The sequence below is a fragment of the Delphinus delphis genome, chromosome 18 (genome assembly GCF_949987515.2).
Source record: "Delphinus delphis chromosome 18, mDelDel1.2, whole genome shotgun sequence".
NCBI lineage: Eukaryota > Metazoa > Chordata > Mammalia > Artiodactyla > Delphinidae > Delphinus > Delphinus delphis.
This window is the reverse complement of record NC_082700.1, coordinates 9017023-9040315: the sequence shown is the minus strand read 5'-3', so window position 1 is coordinate 9040315 and position 23293 is coordinate 9017023. Positions and strand designations below refer to the sequence as shown.

General features: G+C 33.8%; 1 protein-coding gene across 6 annotated transcripts in view; it reads right to left on the bottom strand.

Moving 5' to 3' along the window:
• Window positions 1–23293, bottom strand: part of PDS5B (PDS5 cohesin associated factor B) — a 197080-nt gene that overhangs the window by 90971 nt on the left and 82816 nt on the right. For 5 of the 6 annotated variants that reach the window (XM_069540023.1, XM_059996004.1, XM_059996005.2 and 2 more), the window contains exons 7-12: window positions 18018–18098; window positions 13208–13348; window positions 10910–11025; window positions 7579–7673; window positions 2975–3120; window positions 295–446 (exon numbers count right to left, since the gene is read on the bottom strand). In XM_069540023.1, the coding sequence (XP_069396124.1) occupies window positions 295–446; window positions 2975–3120; window positions 7579–7673; window positions 10910–11025; window positions 13208–13348; window positions 18018–18098 (731 nt within the window). Of the gene's footprint in view, window positions 1–294; window positions 447–2974; window positions 3121–7578; window positions 7674–10909; window positions 11026–12103; window positions 13160–13207; window positions 13349–18017; window positions 18099–23293 lie in introns of those variants that run through there. The other variant, XM_059996010.1, reaches the window with a different exon arrangement.

Genomic DNA, 23293 nt, shown 5'->3' with positions numbered 1-23293 from the left:
AACAAAATTTAAATAATTACATACACTCCTACTTTCAAATATTACTCTGTTAAAACACAGTATACGAAAATGACCATAAAAGACATATCCATCCCTAAAGTTATATGTACATTACTACTTCATTTATGGCTTTGGTGGGAAAGCAACTAGTCACTCACTACCTTTAATTTGCAGTAAAAACTGAGGAGGGAGTTTAAAGTTATAAAGAAAATAGTTAGCCTAAAACAACAGCTCAACAACAGTTACATAATACCAAAAGCACTAAACATTTTACATGTGGTGTCTTTAACTTACCTATCATCAATACTATTTTGATAATATATATGTAGCAATTTGTCTTTGATCCATGAAATCTGTTTTGCAGCATCTTTCCCAGCTGCTGATTGTAAAGCATATTTCTTATAGATCTGGGCAAGTCCCATCATGGCTTCTTTGCGCACTCTCCACTTAAAAAAAAACAAAAATTTTTCTCATAATTTAAAAATGCCTCCATTATATTAATTCAGTAAAGTCTAGTTTCCCAGTTTTTTTATTTACTTTATACAATTTATTTTCATCATACCTCAGTTCCTGGATGTCAATCTGTAATGACTGTATGAAAAAACACAACTATCATTTTAATATGTCTACTATGTCAAGCACAGACATCTATTAACGTGTATAAAGAATTTTAATGCTTTGATATCTTATACCCATTACCAACCCCTAAAAAACAAAACTCAATCACAATCTACTTAATGTCACTTAGAATGAGTGAGGGAAAGCATGCTACCAAATTGTAAAAGGCAAAGACAGTTAAGTGGATAAACTGTGAGCTATTCCTTATAGAGTTTTTTCCAAATTATGGTCTATATTAAGCATACGTGTATTAAAGGTATACATGACAATGGCTTTATCAGATGCTGAATGCAAAGACACATCAGTGGTTCATTTTGTATATCTGGCAAAGACGTTCAGGTATAAAGGTATTCAACTATTTTCTAAAATAAATACATATCTGTTATAGTATACCTAACATTAATTATCTTGGTATGAGTTTAATCTTAAATTTTACATAAACACAGCACTATAATCAGTAGAGTGTAAGTAATATTAAGAACTTCATGAATCTGCGAAGATTATTAATTTTTCCTTTGCAGTCTGTCACTCACAGCAACATTTTTCTCTTGGTTTCTCTTTCAACTAACTACAGTAAATAATAGTCCTTATTTCATCCATCCACTGCATACATATTGAAATAAAAGACTTCAAAAGCTTTACTCATAAAATAAAAATTCAATATGTTTGTAAAAACTTTATCTCCAATTCCCTATCTTATCTCTAATTCCCGAAAGTGCTACTTTAGGGAAAATTTAAAGATATAGATAGAGCATGTTCTAATACTGCCAGTAACATAAATATATTTAATTATTTTTTGGTACTCAATTAATATTTATATGAATGAACCAAGCAGTCCTATGATGAACACACCATGATGATCAAAAACAGACATGAATTATGATCCCAATAATACACAAATACTTAGCTTAAATTCTAAGTTTAACTATGAAAAAGTTTACTTGAACACTTAGAAGGCTGTTATCCTACCATGATGCAAATCTCCTTTTCCTTCTTTACAGCTTTTGGCCTTTTCATTGTTTAATACCGTACTGAAATATTCAATAACAACAAGTCTAAATTTATCAACTAAAATAAGTTGCTCTGAATACCTATAGATTTGGAGGGAAAACCATGCAATTCCTGTCCATGTATTCTCCATCCACAACCCACATGATCAAAGAGAGAATTAAATGATGGAGATAGCACAATCGACCATACAAGTGACTTTCAAAATGTTGTGAAGTTTTTACCTAGTTACAGCTATTCATATCTACCAAGAGGCCTCCCACTTTCTTTGCTTATTAACCCCTAAATACACCAAAGATTTTCATCCTTCACCAAAATTACTCTTAAGTCTAAGTCTGTAAAATCCATGCCATCAAGGAAAGGCAAAGGGGAGGAGGGGAGAATAAATATTCACTGAAACACTTACTGAGTGCCTAATACATTCTAGGCAACATGGAATACAAATGTAAGACACAGTGCCCTCTTCAGAAGCCACTAACTAAAGAGTGGAGCTGTTCAGTGCTCTAGCAGGAAGATTTGGGGTCATGGGAGATAGGCTCGAAGCATGCTGCTCTGCTGGGGTTAGCTTTGCCATGTTGAAAACATTTTTGGGACTTCCCTGGTGGCGCAGTGGTTAAGAATCCGCCTACCAATGCAGGGGACACAGGTTCGATCCCTGGTCCGGGAAGATCCCACACGCAACTGAGCAACTGAGCCCGTGCGCCACAACTACTGAAGCCCACGCTCCTAGAGCCCATGCTCCGCAAAAAGAGGAGCCCATGCTCCGCAAAAAGAGAAGCCCACGCTCCTAGAGCCCATGCTCCGCAACAAGAGAAGCCACTGCAATGAGAAGCCTGCACACCACAACAAAGAGTAGCCCCCACTCGCCACAACTAGAGAAAGCCTGCATGTAGCAACAAAGACCCAACACAGCCATTAATTAATTAATTAATTAAAAGAAAAAAGAAAACATCTTGTATTTTCCATTCCATAGAAATTATAATACAATCAGCTAGAGGACTATGAACTGATACCCATATGAAAGGAAAAAGAGAAAAGAGAAGTTGTGTTCAGAGGCCTTTTCAAAAGTCACTTACTAAAATTAGTGTACAGGTTAAACATCTGATTACTCTACCATTTAGAGCTGACCCATTTTGAGGATGAGAACAAATAATCCTAATAAAGAAAAACTAATAAAATTTAATGTAACAAAAAGTAAAATCTTCTCCTAAACATTATTTTAGATATTAAAATGCCTCCCCCCCAAAAAGGGCTAATTACATTTAAATCTCAATATTTTCAAATGAAATACTATTAAACTTCAAGTATTCAAAATGCAAACCTACTAATAATTATTAACCCTACTTACCCGTTTGTCTAATGTTCTCTCTCTCACAAAATTAAGTAAGTGATCATTGACCAGAAGAATATCCTTTTTAGCAGCTGTAACTATAGACACAATAACATCATGTCTAATAGCTTCCTCAGGGTCATGTGACCTCACTTTAAGATACTCTGAAAGATAAAATTTTATTTGATTAAAATGAAACTTTGACAACTAAAATGTTTGAAAAGATTGCATAAGATCTTTGAAAGTAAACCACAACAAAAACAAAACCTAAGTAGAAGGTTCAATATTTCAAAAACATTAGGAGTAGGTAAGAGAGAAAGGGAGAAAGAGAAGGAAGAAGGAAAGAAGGTCAGTCCTTCAGGCAAAATACAGTAGTTTACATGCAACTGAGGAGTAAATCCCCTCCCCATTTGTGGGACAGGGTAGTTAACTAAGGAGTTCCTAAACTCATTAATTCAACAAACCATATAAATGAACCAAGAAGTATATCAATGTTAAATATTTCACTTTTGTTTTTTAAATGGTTAAAATATTCAAGTCAAGTGGTTCTAATCGGAAAAGGCTAGAGAATTCAAGTTTCTGTCCCTTAACTATGTAAACCCTTAGTGAGGTTATTGAAAGAGTAAAATTAAGGTAATGGCAGCCAAGAAATAGGATTACAGGAAAGACCGTAAGGCAATTCTGTTTAACTGAACTAAAAGGAAGGCCAAAGGGAAGACAGAAGAAATGAAACACTTAACAATTACAAGTGACTAGAGGAGAATCTTAAAGTCAAAAACATGGAAGTTCAGATCTGGCACTGAGAAAGCTGAAAGAAAAAATTAACAATCTTCAGTAATGATATATTAGGTTTAAAGAAGAGGTACCACAAGTGAACATAAATTATTATTCAGCTTTTTAATTATATGACCAGTAAGATAAAATTTCGTTGTTTGGATCTGGAGTAACATACATAGCCATGTCTATAAACAACAAACAGAGCTTATGATTGTGAATGGATTTACTTCTCAATAAATTAACAGTTAACAATATAATGCAAAAGCTCATAAAATCAATGCCCAGGTCCTAAGCCCCTCCACCTTGAGCATTCTCTACTAACAGGAACTATTTCAAAAAGTGTTTAAGACAATATGTCGCTAAAAAACTTCTGAAGAAATGGAAATATTATTTTATGTATCACAGAAAACAAGGTTATTTTTAGTATTGATTTCAAATGCCCCATGCTAAATATATCTCAAATTCATTTACCCCTCAAGATAAAGACAGGAGTTTTTATCTTTCGCTGCACTTGTTTCAAATGTAATATGTATTATTATTTCAGGTGTCACTAAAAAATGGAAAAACCAATGACACACCATCAATTTTCAGATACATCCTCATTTCACTAAAACAAATCATTCATATTAAACAGGTATACACAAGAGCTATTAACTTATAGATATTAACTGTGCAGAGGAAGAGAAAACAGGACAAAGAAGAAATTCTCAACAGTTAGCATGATGCAGCATCTAACAATACTCTTCCCAATATGGCTACGTCCCTCAAAACTTGGCTGAAGGCACAGGATGAAGCTCACAAACACACTATGGAGAAAAGAAGATAAATGTATGTTTTTAACATATTTATTTCAGCTCACTCCTGAAACCCTCAGAAAATGTCTTTTAAAAGGGACAAGTAACAAGAGAAGAGATCATAGCAGAAGAGATTTCTCACCAAAATTTTGGCAGATGGATGACTGGTAAATGCCCAGAGACAAAAGAGAAGGATGAAACCTAAAAGGGAAAGAAAAGCCATAGACAAGCTCATTTCCAAGGTAGAAGAACCCTGAAATTCAAGGTACCAAGCAATGAGAAAGGCAGAGATGAAGACAGCAGCTGAAAACATGGAATGGAGTGGTTGAAAATCTGCATTAATAGTTAGACCCCTAGATTTTTCAAATCTGTCTTTTAGCCAACTCTAAAAATTAAAATGTGCCAGGAGGCTAGAGACTAGGAAATACATAACAAGATAAATGTTTCATAAAAAATGAAACTGTACACTATCCTTTGATAAAGCAAAACATTCAAAACAATGAGAAGGACTAAAAAGGTTATTGGTGAAATTATTCACATCTAAAGTATATTTCAGACAGCTATAAAAAAACAAAATATCTATTATTTAGCCAAGAGTAAACAATGCACTGAAGTTCTGACTATGGAAAAAATACTTTAAAAAGATACAGACTATGTACAGAACTACTACAAATCAACAAGAAAAAAAAAGACGAACAAGCCAATTAAAAAAGAATGGGTTTAAAATTTAAACACATACTTCATAAAAGAACATATGTATCAATATGCACATAAAAAGATGACTAATCTCATTAGTCATCAGGAGAATGCAAATTAAAATCACAACAAACATCAAGACCTATGAGAATGGCTAAAACCAAAAAGACTGACCATACAAAATGTTGGCAAGGATGCTGAACAACTGCACCCTCAAACATTTCTGGTGCAAGTGGGAAATAGTATAACTACTATGAAGAACTTGGTCATTTCTTATAAAGTTAAACATACATTTACCCTATGACCAGCAATTTTACTCCTAAGTAGTTCCAAAGAGAAATAAAAACATAAATCCACAGAAACACTTATACAAGAATACTCACTGTAATCTTAATCATAATCACCCCAGACCAAAAACAACCCAGATATCCATCAAAAGAAAAAAAATGGATATAAGCAAATTATGGTGTATTCATACAATGAAATACCACTCTATAATAAAAAATAAAGTAATAATACTTGGTGTCCCAAAGACACAAGCAATTAAAATTAAACTCCTGGTAGGATACTCTTTTCTGGGAAATCTGAATAGCCAAAGAGAAAGTATCTAAACTAAAGGTTTTCCAACAAACAACCCACCCTGATCACCCTACAGTGAAGTTCAGAGTGAACAATCCCATCCATACGCTCAGGGCTTTCTGAACAGCTTTTAATTTAGTCCCCCACTCTTAATAAAAGCCGACAGCCATGGATTGCCAAGCATTTGAGGAAAGCCTCTAACATGGAAAATACAGACAAAAGCAAATAAAAAGTGGGAAAAACAAGTGGGTGAAACAGACATTTTTAAGAAAACGAAAACTCCAAAATACTATCATTAGTATTCTCAGAGAATACTGTACCCATAACACAAGAAAAGGGTGCTCCAGAGTAAAAGAAACATCCAGGATAAAAGAGAAGGAGGAAGAGAAAAGGAAGAAACAGACAGACATACACAGACACACCCATGCACGCACACGCACACACACACTCAGGGTCACACAGAAGGGGGGAGAAAAGAAGGGAAGGAGAGGGGGAAGGCAAAAGAGAGAGGAAGAACAAATCATCTTAAGATGAATGCTATAAATCAGAAGCTCACACACAGCGAGCAGTCCAAGTTCAGGTGTCAGCAGGTAGACAGAGGGTTCTCCAAGCAGGATATCTCCCAGAAAAAGCAGTTTAAAATGTACAAGTTGGTAAAATTTTAAAAAGAGTAAATAACTAAATAATAACAAGCAATAATATGAAAGATGGGAAGGTAGTGCTCAGGGGTAAACCATTCAAGGGTCCTGGATTTCTCAGAAAGAAGCTAGTGTTCTGATTAATTTCAGACTTTATTAATCAACTATGCAGTAAAAGCATGAAGGAGAATGTAACTTCCAAGCCCATATGGATAAAAAAGGAAAAATGAGAAGAAAACTAATCAGTTGGGCAGAAGAGAAGAAAAACAGAAATAAAAGAAGCAAAGAATAGGCATGCAAAATAGAAAACACAAAATAAGATAGTGGGAATAAGTTCAACTATATCAAATTCAAATTATTTCAATAAAATTTTCAAATCACATAAGAATACTATATATAACTTATGTACAGATACACATGTGACATAGATAGAAAAACATGAACAGAATGCACAACAAATTTAATAGAGAGGTTACCCTCTACAGAAGTAGGAATGAGAGGAGTTGTGAACAGCATTTCAACTGTATCTACAATTTACTTTCTTTTTTTAAACTCCTAAGCTAATACATCAAAATGCTAACATTTCTGAGGAAGACAGTGGCTGCTGTATTCATCCGTATTCTCTGAACTATTTCATAACTTTAAAAACCTTAACAGAGCAGCAACAGTCAGATACACAGTATTCTCATTACTATAAAAATGCAAAGTTCTGAAATACCTCATCAATATACAGATTTCAGAAAAGTTACCTCCATTAAGCATGGTTAAATTAGTTCATAAATTAATGACTCTCACCTAAGTTCTCAAAATATTAAAGACGACTGAAGTTCCATAATCTATTCAAAGTCAAGACCTGTTCAAATCCAAATGCCTGAAATACTTGTAGAATTGTTCTTAAATTAAGAAACCAATATTGTCTCTGATAATGCTACTTTTTATGTAAGTGCTTCTAGCCTATGCAGGTACTAGGAGGTAAAAACTGTAGCTTCACCATGATGATGAACTGAAACAAGAAGACTTCACTGAGAATCATCACAAAAAACAACCAAAAATAAAAAGGTTTTTTTTCCTATATATAAAACCAATTTTTTCCACCAAAGAGCATCTAGGAATATTTGCCATTATGGGTATACAGTACCTGTTAAGTCCTTTGCTAAATCAGGATGGTTCATGAGACAATGGCTAGCAAATTTCACACATTCCAGGCGGATTGGTACATGGATATCATTAAACCTGATAAAATATAAAGTCACAGAGTAATCTTTAAAATAAGAGAGAGAGATAAGTGTTTATCCTGCACTTACTTTATATTTATTTCTCTAATTAAAAGAAAAAACAATTTATACAGGATAATTCAAAGCAGAACCAGACTATTTTAACAAAGTTTTTGATATACTATGTATGTAAGAATGCTTTGGAACCTCTATATTAAACTAGGTCAATCTCCTGTGAGAACTATGTACTTTTAATGAGGATGTTTAAACAGTACACAATTGGCTCAAATACAAGAACTGGAATGACAAAATTTTTCCTATAAATAGTATACTTTCTTTTTTGTTATATATAAATTTATTTATTTTACTTTATTTATTATTATTTTTGGCTGTGTTGGGTCTTTGCTGCTGCGCGCAGACTTTCTCTAGCTCAGGCGAGCAGGGGCTACTCCTTCATTGTGGAGCGCAGGCTTCTTATTGCGGTGCCTTCTCTTGTTGTGGAGATGGGCTCTAGGCATGCGGGCTTCCGTAATTGTGGCATGCAAGCTCAGTAGTTGTGGCTCGCAGGCTCTAGAGCACAGGCTTAGTAGTTGTGGCGTATGGCTTAGTTTCTCCGCAGCATGTAGGATCTTCCCGGACCAGGGCTCAAACCTGTGTCCCCTGCACTGGCAGGCGGATTCTTAACCACTGTGCCACCAGGGAAGCCCTATAATTTCAAATGTATCTGTTTATGCAAGTATATTGTGTATACATAATACACATATACATTATTAAATCCCACACTGAAAAGAAAGCTTTTCCTCAAATTATTCTTTCTTAAATACAGAACATTCACAAATGTTTGGTAGATCTTGCACTAAACCCTGTATTACTTTATATGACTCTAAAATTGTGCCGAAATTACTCCTATCTATCATAATTATTTCCACTAATATCAAAGCAAATTTTTACATGTATATGTAAATACCTTAGTATGTATCTCTAAAAAGTTAAAACTCTTTCATTGATAAGTCACTTAAGTATCTTTTACTCATATTTTTTCCCTCTCTATCTTTTTCTTTTCCTTTGTAATCTGGTGAAGCAACTGTTTTGTGTTTGTGTGTGTAGTGTTTTTCCACAGTTTAGATTTTGATAATTTTATCATTCTGATGTCAATTAACAGGTTCCCCTCTCTCCTAAATCCTGCACATTAGGAATCAGGTCTCTAGACTTGATCATATTCAGGTTCATTTTTTAGCAAGACTACTTGATAATGGCATTGTGTTCCTCCACCAGGAAGCACATGATGCCTAGTTGTCTCTAAACCATTGATGTTCAAAGCCTATACACATAAGTTCATTGTGGACTACAAAGCAGTGGGTTTTTTTTTAAATCTTAAGTAACAATAAGAACGTTAAAGTGAAGCAAGAATTTTCCATTTGACATTTTCATGTCTTAATTCTCGAAGACCAAAAAGTCTCCAAATCTTGTATCACCTAATACCATAAGAAACAAAATTTAGCATCAAAAAGAAAAAAAGTCTTCTGAAGGAGCAACAAATTACTCATAAAAGATTATTATTAGGAAACAAACTGCTTTATGAAGTACACTCAAAAAAATCTAGTCTATAAAATCTAGTCTCTGGGGTTTCCCTGGTGGCGCAGTGGTTGAGAGTCTGCCTGCTGATGCAGGGGACACGGGTTCGTGCCCCCGTGCCCCGGTCCGGGAAGATCCCACATGCTGCGGAGCGGCTGGGCCCGTGAGCCATGGCCGCTGAGCCTGCGCGTCCGGAGCCTGTGCTCTGCAACGGGAGAGGCCACAACAGTGAGAGGCCCGCGTACCGCAAAAAAAAAAAAAAATCTAGTCTCTGGTCTCATATAGTTTCCTGAGTGTTCTGAACCCAAGTACTCAATCCCTATACACTTTAACCTTTCTCAACTAAACATGTACCAAATAACCATTAAAAGACATCTTTAAAAAAATACTCTAGCTCCCTAAAATTGGTAATAATGTGCAAGTTTTATGTCATTAATAAAAGAAGGAAAAATTACAATGTAATCAAAAGGTAAAAAGTTTAAATTAGAATTTTTCCTCCTAAAATCCTACAAAGTCTGGCTAATCCAAGTCCTGATTTAAAGATATATTAAATGTCTATATGTAAAACTGTATTTGTTTTAGCACATTAAATAAAACAGATTTTGATTTTAGTTGCACAGTTTAATTAAACAAACTATTTTGCCCTCTTGCTATTGTATTTAAGGGGAAAAAGTCTAGAAATCACACTCAGAATGACAATGGTTTAATATTTATTAGTTTAACACACCTTGTTAAATATTATTATTGAGCTACATAAGAGATAAGAAAACAGAGTAAGAATTTAGGGCTTAACATATAAAGGCTTATATGATTTGACAAATTAGAAAAACAAGACCAGAAGAGATTATCTTTATCATAATCATTGATAGTTCTGGTAACAAAATGGAAAGAAAAGTGGTGATGACAATGCAAATATTTCAATACAAAGAAAACAGAGTAAGAATCTCAATCCTATTTACTTGTTTATTTACAACTTAATTGCATGATTTGTTATAAGCATAATTATAAAAGGGAGAAAAAATCCTCCTCTATCCTCAGGGTCAAAGTAGGTTTCAGCCAGGGCACTTGGAAGTGGTTTTAACATATTCAAGGTCGGGGTATCTTTAGAAAAGTAATAAAATAAACCCCTCTCACAGAAAAAATATAGAAACACATTCAAAATTTTGCAACCGATTTCAGGAGGTTTGTGGATCATTAAAAGCATATAAGAAGCCCAGGTTATCATTTCCTCATTATCATAAGAAACGTAGAAAGGAGGTTAGTAGGAGGAATATACATAATCATTTATTTATTCATTCTATGGATACCCTTTTATCTTTACAATGTCTCCAAATAATCTAATTAAATATAATTTCTTTGTGGAGAGGCTGTATCTCACCATGATGTATTTCTGGTTGGAATTAATCAATCACTGCTATGTAACAATACACTTCAATTTCATGATTATAATACTTTGTGAGATAGTTTTTTAAATGTATCATCTTTTAAAAATTAATGAAGACAAAATAAGAAGGGGAAACTGTAAATATGGCCAATCACCATTAGCATTCAAGAATTTCAAAATATAAAACCCCTCATTTTTATGATTTCAGAAAACAATCTTAAATGTGGGTGCTGTTTTAAAATAGTAAGTAGATATGAACACATATTACTGTTAAACAGGACACCAAAATCATATACCTGCCCAAGTAACACTGCCAAAGTGGTTTGTTTTGAGAAGCCAATTCTGAATCCTTTGCCCCAAACATTTTTGCCAGTAGTTTAACAACTTGAAGGCGTTCCTCATTATCATTGCTCTAAAACAAAACACAACCACAGCTTTAAAACCATGAGGTAGATATACTGAGAATAATTTTTCCCCTGATTTCCCTTAATCTCCAATTCCACAGAAAACTTTTTATTAACTTCAGCTGAAAAATTATACATAAAAATGTTTAATATATTTTTCATAAAATTAAATGTTACCTTAAATATTCTAATCATTTCAAATTACATTAAAGGAGTACTCTCCTACATGAAAATTCATCCCAAAGTCTGATTAAAATTTAGTGGCCTCTCCTACAACTGAGGCTTGTTTCCATTCAAAATCAAAATCAAAAACTAACTTGCATCAAACCTACTTGGGACCCTTGAAAAACTATTTGTGGTCTTTAAGAATAGACACTGATAGAGGCCAGTCCTACAGTAAACAGAGACTTATGTATGAAGGTACTTGTTAAGCCCTTTGTAGAAATAAATATGCACTAAATCTCCCAACAGGAGAGTCCGTTCATCTACATACACCAGATTCATAATGCAGTTCAACGACATGAGGAAGCCTTACACATGCAAAAACTAAAGTTTCCACTTTATATAGAAAATGGGTACTCTGGGGATGAGAACTCAAATTTTATTACTGCTTTTGGTACCTCCAACAAATGACAATATTTAAATGAATGAGCCAGCTACAATACTAGACTTGAACACAAAATGTGACAGAGATTGTTAAAAGCACTAATATTCAAGGTACTTGGATGGCACTGTACAGATCTTTTAAATTTTAAACCAATGCCAAAGCCCAGCATTTAAAGCCCCCATGATATGACCCGACTCATCTCTATTATTTGATTATTCCTCTAAAAAAGTACGTTTTAACCCTGGCTGCACGTTAGAATGACCTATAAGGCTTTTAAGAAACAACAAACAAACAAAAACTCATGTCTGGACTCCACTGCCAGAAATTCTGATCTGGGTTAATGCCTGGACATCTGTTTGTTTATTAAGGCTCCACAGATGAAGATTCTAATGGGCAGCCAGGAATGATTTAAACTTACTTTATGCTACCATGCAACTGTAATTCTTTGTGTTCTGCAAATTCACCCAGCACCTTCCTACCTCTATATGATTCTGCATGCTGTTTCCTTTGCTTCAATTGTATGCTGTCTGTATCTTTTATGATACTTATAATATTTGGCCTCTTATTAGATATGGATTTTTTCCTCTTCCTCCCATAATAGATGTTAAATTTGCTGAAAGCAGGGATGATAATTCTTATTTTTGTATTTCTTACAGTATTCAATATTTTTATTAGAGAAAATCAAAGCAACAAATAATTAAAGGTATGACTGCCTTCTGCCCATCAAAATTGCTAACTACATGAAAAAAGGGGGTAGAGGAAGGCCAGTGAATCAAATGTTTCACTTGAGAAATACACCAGAAATATGCCCCAGCATAAAATGAGAATAATTATTTGCTGCATTTTGGGGGTATTTACACTACCAACATAAACTGTTTATTTTGTAGTTTTCAAAGAGACAAATTCAAATTTTTAGAAACAAGAAATACAACACAGAAATCATTTAAAAACTTTTCTGGGTGGTACAGTGGGGTTCATCAAACAGTATTAATTATAACCAGATTTATTTAATCTTTATGTAATAATTTGAAAGAGAAAACATGCCCCAAATCTGCAAATGAAACTCAATTTTATGGCATAATTTAATGGCAAGGCAATAAGGACGTTACCGAAAGATTCCAGAAAGCCATGTGAAAAGCAAAGGAGCTTTCAAGATAGGCTAGGCAAGTACAAGATAATATTCATAAAGGGAAAATATTTCACCCTATGTGGATAACAGATCCTAAACTATTTTTATGGCACATCAAGGGGTCTTGGGAACCACTATAAACTATGCCTTAAAAATGTAAAAGTTTGATGTATACCCATGACCTCAAAAGTTAGTCACAACCCAGAATTTATCTGGAAAACATCTGAAGGAAAATATCATTCTGCTAACCATTAATTCATCAGATTTTATCTGCTAGGCACCATGCCAGGCACTGGAGATACACAAATATGCAAGACACAAACATGTAAATAAATAACAGTAATACCACCACATGGGTAACATTCAGTTAAAACCACTATAAGGATTAAAAATCCACAAATAATGTGCTTTGCTAATCTGGCTGATAAAACCATATTATTTTTAGAATAGTTACCTTCAATTTAAATTCAAGCTGGGGTAAAACTGAGAGCAGCAAATGACTGTCAATATTATAGAGCTCCAAAATTAAGTCAAAGACATGCTCTGACAAATCGCTGATAGATGTTTTCCCAAGCATCAGAACCTGATTAAAAAACTTTTGAGAAAGAAAATTTATCATTAATAGAAACAACATAGATAAAGTGAATTTTCTGAAATTTTATTATTCAATTAAGTTCATTATCGTTCTATACAGAGTCAAAACAGGCATACTAAAACATTTTCTAAGAAGGTGGGAAATCACTACTGGCTACATAAAACATGGAATTCACCTCATACATATTAAAAGACAAGCAATTTGTACTGACTCATCAATTAGCATATCAATAAATACCCTACCTACCAAATACACTTTATTCCACATTATGGTACTTACCATATTTTATCCTATATTACAGTTATTTGTACACATGTCTTAGTTTCTCTACTAGATAAATTTCTTAAGGGCAAGGGATCACATTTTGTTCACCACAGCAGTATGGGAGACAACAGTATGGAAGACAAAGCCTTACACCTTCATAGTAGAAACCAATTCCATTTTTAAAATACGCAATTTTATATTTACAAGGCAAAACAATATCTTTCTAATACTTTGTCTTCTTTTATATTCTGATAATGTATATATACAAAGTTTATAGCACTAATTAAAGTCCAATTAAAAGCACATACAAACACAAGGAAAATCCAAATGTGAACAATTTTTTTCTATAAGCAGCCAGCACTAACTAGTTTGCACATTCATTCATCATATTACTACTGAAAATGGTAAAAATACATGGCATAATGATCAAGTTCCTTTCTATTTAAAGTCTTCCAAATATGTAAAAAATTAACCCAGAGCATATCCCACATATTCTCCACAGTATCTTTTATCTCCTTGAAGAAGGAATTAAGGATTCTTTACACCACACAAGCTGCCCTGATCTCTTCTTTCTGTGACAGTTAATAAACAACTTGGCTTAATCAGGTTTTCTATCTGGAAAGTACAGTCAGGACTATACATTTCAATGTCTCCTCTGATTACTTTTAGTTCCTGTGTTGTTCTTAAGTTTTTTAGATCTATGAACCTGTACCAACCACCTAGCCATGAAGGGATAAAAAGAAAAAAATTCTATTCTACTATTCTTTCTTTATTGGTTTTAAAAATAACTTGTCTGTCTTCCATGTTCATCAATTTTGTGGGAAAAGAATTTCATGACACCAAAGGTTAAATTCTCATTCAAGTTGAAGATAAAGTGGCTTCGTTGTTTCCATTTGAAAAATTTCTCCTGTTTAAAAATGATAAATCTACCTTTCTTAACAGAAAATAATCCTTTCCAATCTGGCCATCTTGGTGATCAAACCATCCTCTTCTTCTATCAGTCTGGGGAAAACTCATTTGAAAATGGGAAAAAAAAAAACAACAACAACAACAAAAACCCAGTGTAACGTCCTACAAATTCCATCAAAAACATTTATTTGACACTTATAATCTCCATCTATCTCCAAATCAGTCTTCACTGTATAACAAGAAACTGATACACTGCCTGACAGAGGTATCCAAAATAGATTCAACAAATGAATGAATGATATGTAACAGGTACTATAATACAACTATAGGTGAAACAACCTTCCTGAGGGTATGCAATTCAGTGAAGAAGCAGATATAGATTTGAATAAAGTATTTCCTACCAAAAAACATTAGTCTTTTACTTACAAATGGTAACTAATTTTCACATAACAAATTAAATTATAACAACTGCCTCCTAATGAAAAGAGTAAGAGGAGTAAGTTAAAGGTCGATAAGAAATTCTACCTTAGATTTAAATGATCAATTTTAATTACAAAAGTGCTTTCACATCAGTTAACACATTCTCTACCATCAACCCAAGCATTATTAACTCCAATAACTAAGGCTAAGTGAGATTAAGCAAATTAACCAAATTTTACCTACATCAAGACAAGCTTGATACATTTTTTCAATCCAACAAAATACTTTTGTGCTATCCCCTAAAACTTGTGATTAAAAAGATCTGGTAAAAAATAACATTACCAAGAAGTGATCCATGTAGGATATTTTTTGAATTGTCACTATATACTTTTCATTTTGATACTGTTGTACCTTTTATATATATATATATATGTGTGTGTGTCTATATATATATATATATATATATATATATATATATATAGACACACACACACACACACACACACACACTTTAGTTTCATGAGTTGTCAAGCTACAAAAAAATTTATTTTAAAAAGTAATCTAGGGCTTCCCTGGTGGCGCAGTGGTTGAAAGTCCGCCTGCCGATGCAGGGGACACGGGTTTGTGCCCCGGTCCGGGAAGATCCCACATTCCGCGGAGCGGCTGGGCCCGTGAGCCATGGCCGCTGAGCCTGCGCGTCCGGAGCCTGTGCTCCGCAACGGGAGAGGCCACAACAGTGAGAGGCCCGCACACCGCAAAAAAAAAAAAAAGTAATCTATAACGCCACAGTGACTTCTTAAGTTCTATATATGTAAACAACATTGTATATAAAGAGGAAACTTGAATGTGTCTATATGCATGAGACTGAAAAAAGACACAAGTAAAAAAGAGAAGTGGGGTTATTATTACCTTGACATCCTACCTCTATTTCTGCTTGCTAATTCTCTACTAGGAAGATATATGAATAATGGCTATTACATGTACAAATGCAAAAAGGCTGAGAATGAGTTTTACACTGTACTAAAATCCCACAAGGAATTAAGCTCACCATAAAGTATTTTACACATAACTGTAGATTTATAAGGGAGAAGAGGAGGAAAAAAAAGCAATTCTTAATGACTTCTTAGCTAACTCTCAAATAAGTCAAGGGACAAGAAAATAGGGAAAACAGAGAGAGATAAGAAAATAATGACAAAGTAATGGGAATAAATAAATATATAACTGAAAGTGTGCTCAGACTATTCTACTAATCCTTTGCCTCTTGCCCCCAGCCCCAGCTTCTGATAAAGACATAACCAAGTATGGATGGGGCTGTCTATTTCTGTAGGTAAGGCAGGAAATTAACATGAGGTTTAAGTGACAGTGAAATGTTTTTACCTTGATTTACCTGGGAATGCTAAAAGTATTTCCTTCATCCTTCTTTCTTTTAATTTTTATTATAAATACTTTCAGACATACACCGATGTTGAGAGAATAGTATAATGAACCTAATCACCTCATTCTATCTTGATTTTTTTTCTTTTATTACCCAATCAAATATTTATTTTCCCAATCCTAGAAAATATATCAACGTAGTATAGTGTTAATTTCTTATTTTTATGCCAGAAAAAGGCATCAGAAAAAGGTAAGTGTTCCCCTAAAAAACATCTGGCTCAGCAATATCAACTTAAATAAATGACCACCAGGAGGAGCTCACCTAAGTGTATCTAATGGCCGCAGAAACAGTCATTCACAGGCACTTGAAGCAAAGGAAAAGGGAAGGGGCACTTAATAACAGAATGCTTAAATCTGGTTCTACAGATTTCAAGTGCCATTATGTCATAACAGAAAGAACTCAATCCACTCAATCTAACCAATTTACTGCAGCCAATACCCAAGACTCACAAAACTTGCAGAAATCAATATTTAGAATTCCCTGGCAATCTGACTGGAGCTATTAAGACAGGTTACACAATTTAATTCTGCAGATTCTGAAAGTCCACCCTCCAAAACAATTTCTTTACAAATTAAATACATTTTTCCAAATCATCATGTGCTCACAACTATTTAAGGTCATAAGCCAGTAACAAAAACTGGAATTTACCATAGTATTGTTCCATAAAGTATGTTAATTTTCAAAGTACATCTTTTCATGATGTATTTTTATATACTAAATTTTGTATTTCTTCAAGAAAAATTCTCCAATAAACTTCAGGAAAATTAAGTACATAAGTAATTATAAAAGGCTTTCTTTCTCACTTTTTTCAAGAAGACAGATTTACATGTTTAGATGTGGGTAAAACTGGAAAGCAGGTGAAGAGACAGACCAGCTACACAATTCCAGAGGCCAACATCAAGACTGCATTCTAGATTTGTTCCAGTAGGTACCATTCACATGGAAAACAATGTGAATGGTGCCACCTAGAGTTGTGCAACTCAACAGAACTATGGGGGGAAGATTAAAACTTATAATAAGTTTCTATCAGTGAATCTATCAGATAAAATACATTTCTCCTGAAAATAAATAGAAGATCGTTAACCATAAATAAGTAGATTTGAGATGATAATGAAAGGGCTCATTTCATTGCAATTCTTCCCCCTTCTCAGAAAAGGTAGATCTATATGGAATCTACCCCAGGGAGAGCAAGATAGGCAACTTTCACCACACCGCTGTTATTCATACTTGCCTTCAATTTTTATGTCTTGATACTAGTTCATATCTTCTTCTTATACAAATCAATTTAATTTCCAAAAAGCTGTAAGCAACTTCTCTGAATAATGATAAGTTCCATAAGATTTATCTAATTACATTTAACTCCATTTCCAAGAACAGAAACAGTATATCTTGCTAACCAAACTAAAAACTGTTTTAGTTCCTAGGCAATTTGAAAGAGAGAAATGAATGAACAAATATGAGAGCTAATTTTCTAGAAAGTATTAACCAATAATAATTTTAAATAAGGAGAAAGAAAATACACTTAATTATTAAAACAATACGAAATGTTAAAGTATGTATCACTTGCCGAAATTCTGCTTCTAGCAGTGTTTAAAATTTTGGCTAATCTTTCTGACAACCAATTGGACAAGTAAAACTTACATTGGTAATATATGGTTCAATAGCTTGAGCTGTCCTCTTCAGTAAAGCCTTTGCCAAATCATATGCTTGCTTGTTTAAATTCTGAAGGAAAAAAAACAGTATCTATATTATACACCACTAAATATGAAAAAGGAAATATTACCTGTATTCAAAAAGCTACTGTTAAATCAATGAATGAGAAAACTGTTTAAGATTCAATTCGAATAAAAGGGCGATGGCAAAGTCACTTTTCTCCTAAGACTAACTGATCTAGTAGATCTTAAGATCCCTTCCAAGCAAGGATAATTATATTCTCTTCATATCTTATTCACAGCATAAGGTAAACCACATAGAAAAGGTCAATAAATGTTTATTAGACAGAAAAGGAGATACTGAGTCACTGTAAAGCTAGTTGTAAAGTCAAATCAGTTCAGCTGAGTACAAATACAGGCTATTTCACTCCAAGACCAAAAGAACCAAAACATCATAAGAGAATGAACTGGGTCCTAGTGCGGGCAGAAATGGGGAATCCTCAGGTGGCTGAAGACAAAAGAGTTTGGGGCAGCTATGGGAAAGCAGATTTTCCCGAAGCACATCTCAGAGCATAGGGAAGCCCAAGGATATAAGAAACATAACAAGGGAATCCCCTGGCCGTCCAGTGATTAGGACTCAGCGTTCTCACTGCCGGGGCCCCGGGTTTGAGCCCTGGTCAAGGAACTAAGAAACCACAAGCCATGCAGCACTGCCAAAAAAAACCCGAAGAAACATAGTCAAGTATGAAAAGAAAAAAAGTACAAGAAACAATACCTTAAGAATATATGTTTCTAAGAGATTTTGATGATGGAAAGAATCATGACCAAAGATCTGAAATGGAATCACTACTCCAGTTCAAACATATTACAGACAGCAGGAAAATTGTATATATCCTGAAACTCACATTCAGCGTATTTTTAGATTTATCCGCATTGACGCTTTGTATTGTATCATTTCATTAATATCTAACTGCTGTTTAGTATTTTCATATATAATATGCTACAGCTTATTTACTCATTCTCCTATTCATAGATATTAAGCTGTCTTGTATTGATACATGCCTCCTTGTGCATATAAGAAATAATTTTCTATAAATACTACCTTTGCCATTTTTCAAATGAGCTGTTTTGTCTTGTTCTTATTTGTAGAGTTTCTCTATACACTAAACATTTGCCAATTACATGCACAACATATCTTAGAGCCTATACCTATGTTTTTACAATGCTTATGGTATCTTAGGACATACAAAAGTTTTCATTTTAATATAACCAAATATATTAATCTTTTCCTATTTGGCTTGTGCACTCTCTATATTTTTTAAATTCTTTTCTATATTGAGGTTAATTTGTTGTTTTATATTTTCAAATAAAATTTCAAAGATTTGCTTTTCAGATTTAGATCTTTATTCTGCCCGTAATTTATTTTATGCATGGTGTGAAATAAGAATCTTATATTATTTTCCATATGGATATTCAAGTCCATGATTCCCTCCAATGACTTCCCTGTAATACTCACACTCTCAAGTTTCTATACAACCATGTACCATTTGTAAATTTTCCATTACTTCCATATGTCCCTTTGTCTATTACTGCCTGATTACAGTCAAAGAGACATATGGAAATAATGTCTTAACACCAGGTAAGATAAGTCCCCACTTTCTTATTCTTCAAAAACCAATTTGTCAAACTACACACACATGCACATATACACACGCACTACACATTCACAATTTCTATTTTGATTAGGTTATCTATTAGTATGCAGAGGAATGAAATTATTGTGATACTGAGCTTCCCATCACATAAACAATTATAACAAATCATGCAACATATTTAAGTCGTCTCTTACAATTCAACAACAACTGTAATAACTTTGAACATTAAGGTCATGCACATTGTTAATAAATTTCGAAGTAGCTCAAGTCTTTGTTAAAGATACAAATAAAAATTTTTTGAAATTATACTGACAGATTTTTATATATTGATCTTATATCTAGCAACTTTGCAGAATTTTCTTATTTGTTCTAGAAACTAATCTGTACATTGTTTTGTGTTTTCTGCACAGGCAGTCATAACATCTGCAAATAATTTCAGTTTTGTCTCTTCTTTCTAATCCTTTTACCTTTTCTCTTGTTTTACTCCACTAACTTAAGGCTTCTAGTTTAATGCCGATTCGAAATAGCATACTTGACTTTTTCCTGAGTAGAAGTGACATCTTGACAATGTTCCTAACTTCAAAGAAAATCCTTCAGCATTTCACCATTAAGTGCAGTTATCATACATAACCTTATCAATTTAAGGAAGTTCCTTTCTATTTCAAATATGCTAATAATATTTTTTATCATAAGTTATACTGAATTTTATCAAATGGTTTTCTTATACATCTATTGACTATTTTTTCTCTTTGTTTTGTTAATTTCCACAAATAATTTTTAATGTTAATCCATCTTTGAATTCCTAAAATTTAGCCAATTTGCTCATTACCAATATTACTTTATATCATTCTGGATAGTGTCCACTATTATTTTATATTGGATTTACATGAATGTATTATAAATTAAATTAGCCTATTATCCTTTCTTGAACTTGGTTTTCTCTAGTTTTCCCTATGAAGACTATATTCTGCTCATAATGTGAACTGTGGAGCACGCCTTCCTCTTCTATAATCTGAAAAAGTTTGCTGAATATCATGATTATACGGCACTTAAATGATTAAAAGAAATCTCCTGGTGATGTGTTTAAATTCCTTCATACTTGGTTTGAGTTCTGCTGCTGTTGCTATTATTACTGTCATCGTTGTTTAGGAGGAAATATTTTTGTTTGTTTTATGGATATAGTTTTTAAAACCAATTAAATTTCTTTTATTGGTTAAAGGTTATTCAAGATTTTCTCTCTTGAGAAAAATTGGCAAGTTTTATTTTCTAGAAATTTGTTTTGTCCAACTCCAAATATGTTAGCATAAAATACTGTTCATGGAATTGTTTTTTGATCTTTTTAATGCCTGCTGTTCCTCATTTCATTCTAAAATTGTATATTAATACCATCTCCCTTTTTCTGATTCAAACTGCCAAGGGTATGCCTATTTAATATACTTTTTGAATTACCAACTTTAGGTTTTTCTGAAATGTCACTGTGTTTTCTATTTCATTCATTTCTGTTCTTCATGGTTTACTTTCTTGTACGGACTGTATATTCTAATGATACTTTTATAATTTCTTGAACTGGACACTTTAACTATAAAGTTAGATTAGGGCTTCCCTGGTGGCGCAGTGGTTGAGAGTCCGCCTGCCGATGCGGGGGACGTGGGTTTGTGCCCCGGTCCGGGAAGATCCCACATGCCGCGGAGCGGCTGGGCCCGTGAGCCATGGCTGCTGAGCCTGTGCATCCGGAGCCTGTGCTCCGCAACAGGAGAGGCCACAACAGTGAGAGGCCCGCGTACCGCAAAAAAAAAAAAAAAAAAACTAAAGTTAGATTAAAACAACATTTAAGTTGAATCCCACAGGTTTTAATATGTATCATTTTAATAATTATTTCTAAATTTCTTATAACTGCCATCATGATTTACTCTTTTGACAGATTAATTATGAATGCTAGAGGCTTGTTAGTTTTTTGTTTTAAAATCCTCAAGAACTGTTGGTCTATTTGACTTATAATCAACTGGAAATGTATTAAAATGGCCCACCAAATTGTGAGTTTGTTTCTCCTTATAATTCTTCCAATGTATGCTTTATATATTTTGAGCCTATGTGAATACAAGTTTAGGCATCTTCCTGAGAACTAAAACTTATCATTGTATAACTCCCTTCTTTACCGGGTAAAGACTATAACATCTAAAATCAATACAAGTTATTTCAGTTTTCCTTCAGTTATTATGTGCCTGGCACGGCAAATCTTTTCTCCATCCTTTTAGTGACAACCTTTTTGTGACAGTATTTTTGTTATCTCTTATTAACAATGACCAGTTGAATTATTTTTAATCTAATCTGACAACCTGAAGTAGTAAATTTGGGCCATTTACATTTATTGTAATTCTTCCTTGCATTGTAATCCTTAAAATTTTAACATGAATACTTCATTTAAAGTTCAAAGTAGGGCTTCCCTGGTGGCATAGTGGTTAAGAACCCACCTGTCAGGGACTTGCCTGGTGGCACAGTGGTTAAGAATCTGCCTGCCAATGCAGGGGACATGGGTTCGAGCCCTGGTCCGGGAAGATCCCACATGCCGCGGAGCAAATAAGCCCATGCGCCACAACTACTGTGCCTGCGCTCTAGAGCCCGTGAGCCACAACTACTGAAGACCGTGCACCTAGAGCCCATGCTCCGCAACGAGAAGCCACCACAGTGAGAAGCCCACGCGCTGCAATGAAGAGTAGCCCCCGCTCACCGCAACTAGAGAAAGGCCGCACACAGCAATGAAGACCCAACACAGCCAAAAATAAATTAATTTAAAAAAAATAATAAAGTTCAAAGTAAATCAATAGCTCTGTACACCTAATCATCAGCAAGATCATATCACTCTTTGACTGTATTAGGCCATTCAATCTTACACGTTATTTTTATCCAGTGGTTTAGGACCATTTTGTTAAAATCCCTTTAATTAATCATTATAATTATTATTGCTACTGTTTTTGTTTTATACATCAGTTCTTATTTAGAGCATTTCATTGTTCACCAATACTTCTTACATTTCACTTCTTTCAAGTTCAATTGCCATTATTCTGAAGTACTCAAATAGTAGTTCTTTCAGGAAGGATCTATTGACAAGTTGTACATTTAATGTCTTAATTTCACTCAAATTGGATAGCAACTGTGTGCCAGCATACACAGTTATTTTATCTCAGTACTTTGGAAATATAGGTCCATTATGTTCTGGCATCTATCCTTGCTACTGAGAAGTCAGCAATCAGTTTAATGTTTATTCCTTGTTAAGGGCTATGTCTTTTCCCTCTGGATGCTTTATAGATTGTTTCTATTTTGTCATTCTACAAATTCTCCAAGATATGCTTACACTGGGATTTATTTTTATTTATTCTGTTCATGACACTTTTGTTACCTAACTCATAAATTTACGCTTTTCGTCAGTTCTAGAAAATTTTAAGCAAATATCTACTTGAATATCATCTCTTCTCCATTCTTACTCAGTGTTCTGCATCACTTTTAAATATACTGGACCTTTTCATCCTATCGTTTATGTTTTCCTTAACTTTACCTCACTGTATCTGTACAATTTCCTCAGCTCTACCTCCTAGTTCTCTAAATATCTTTT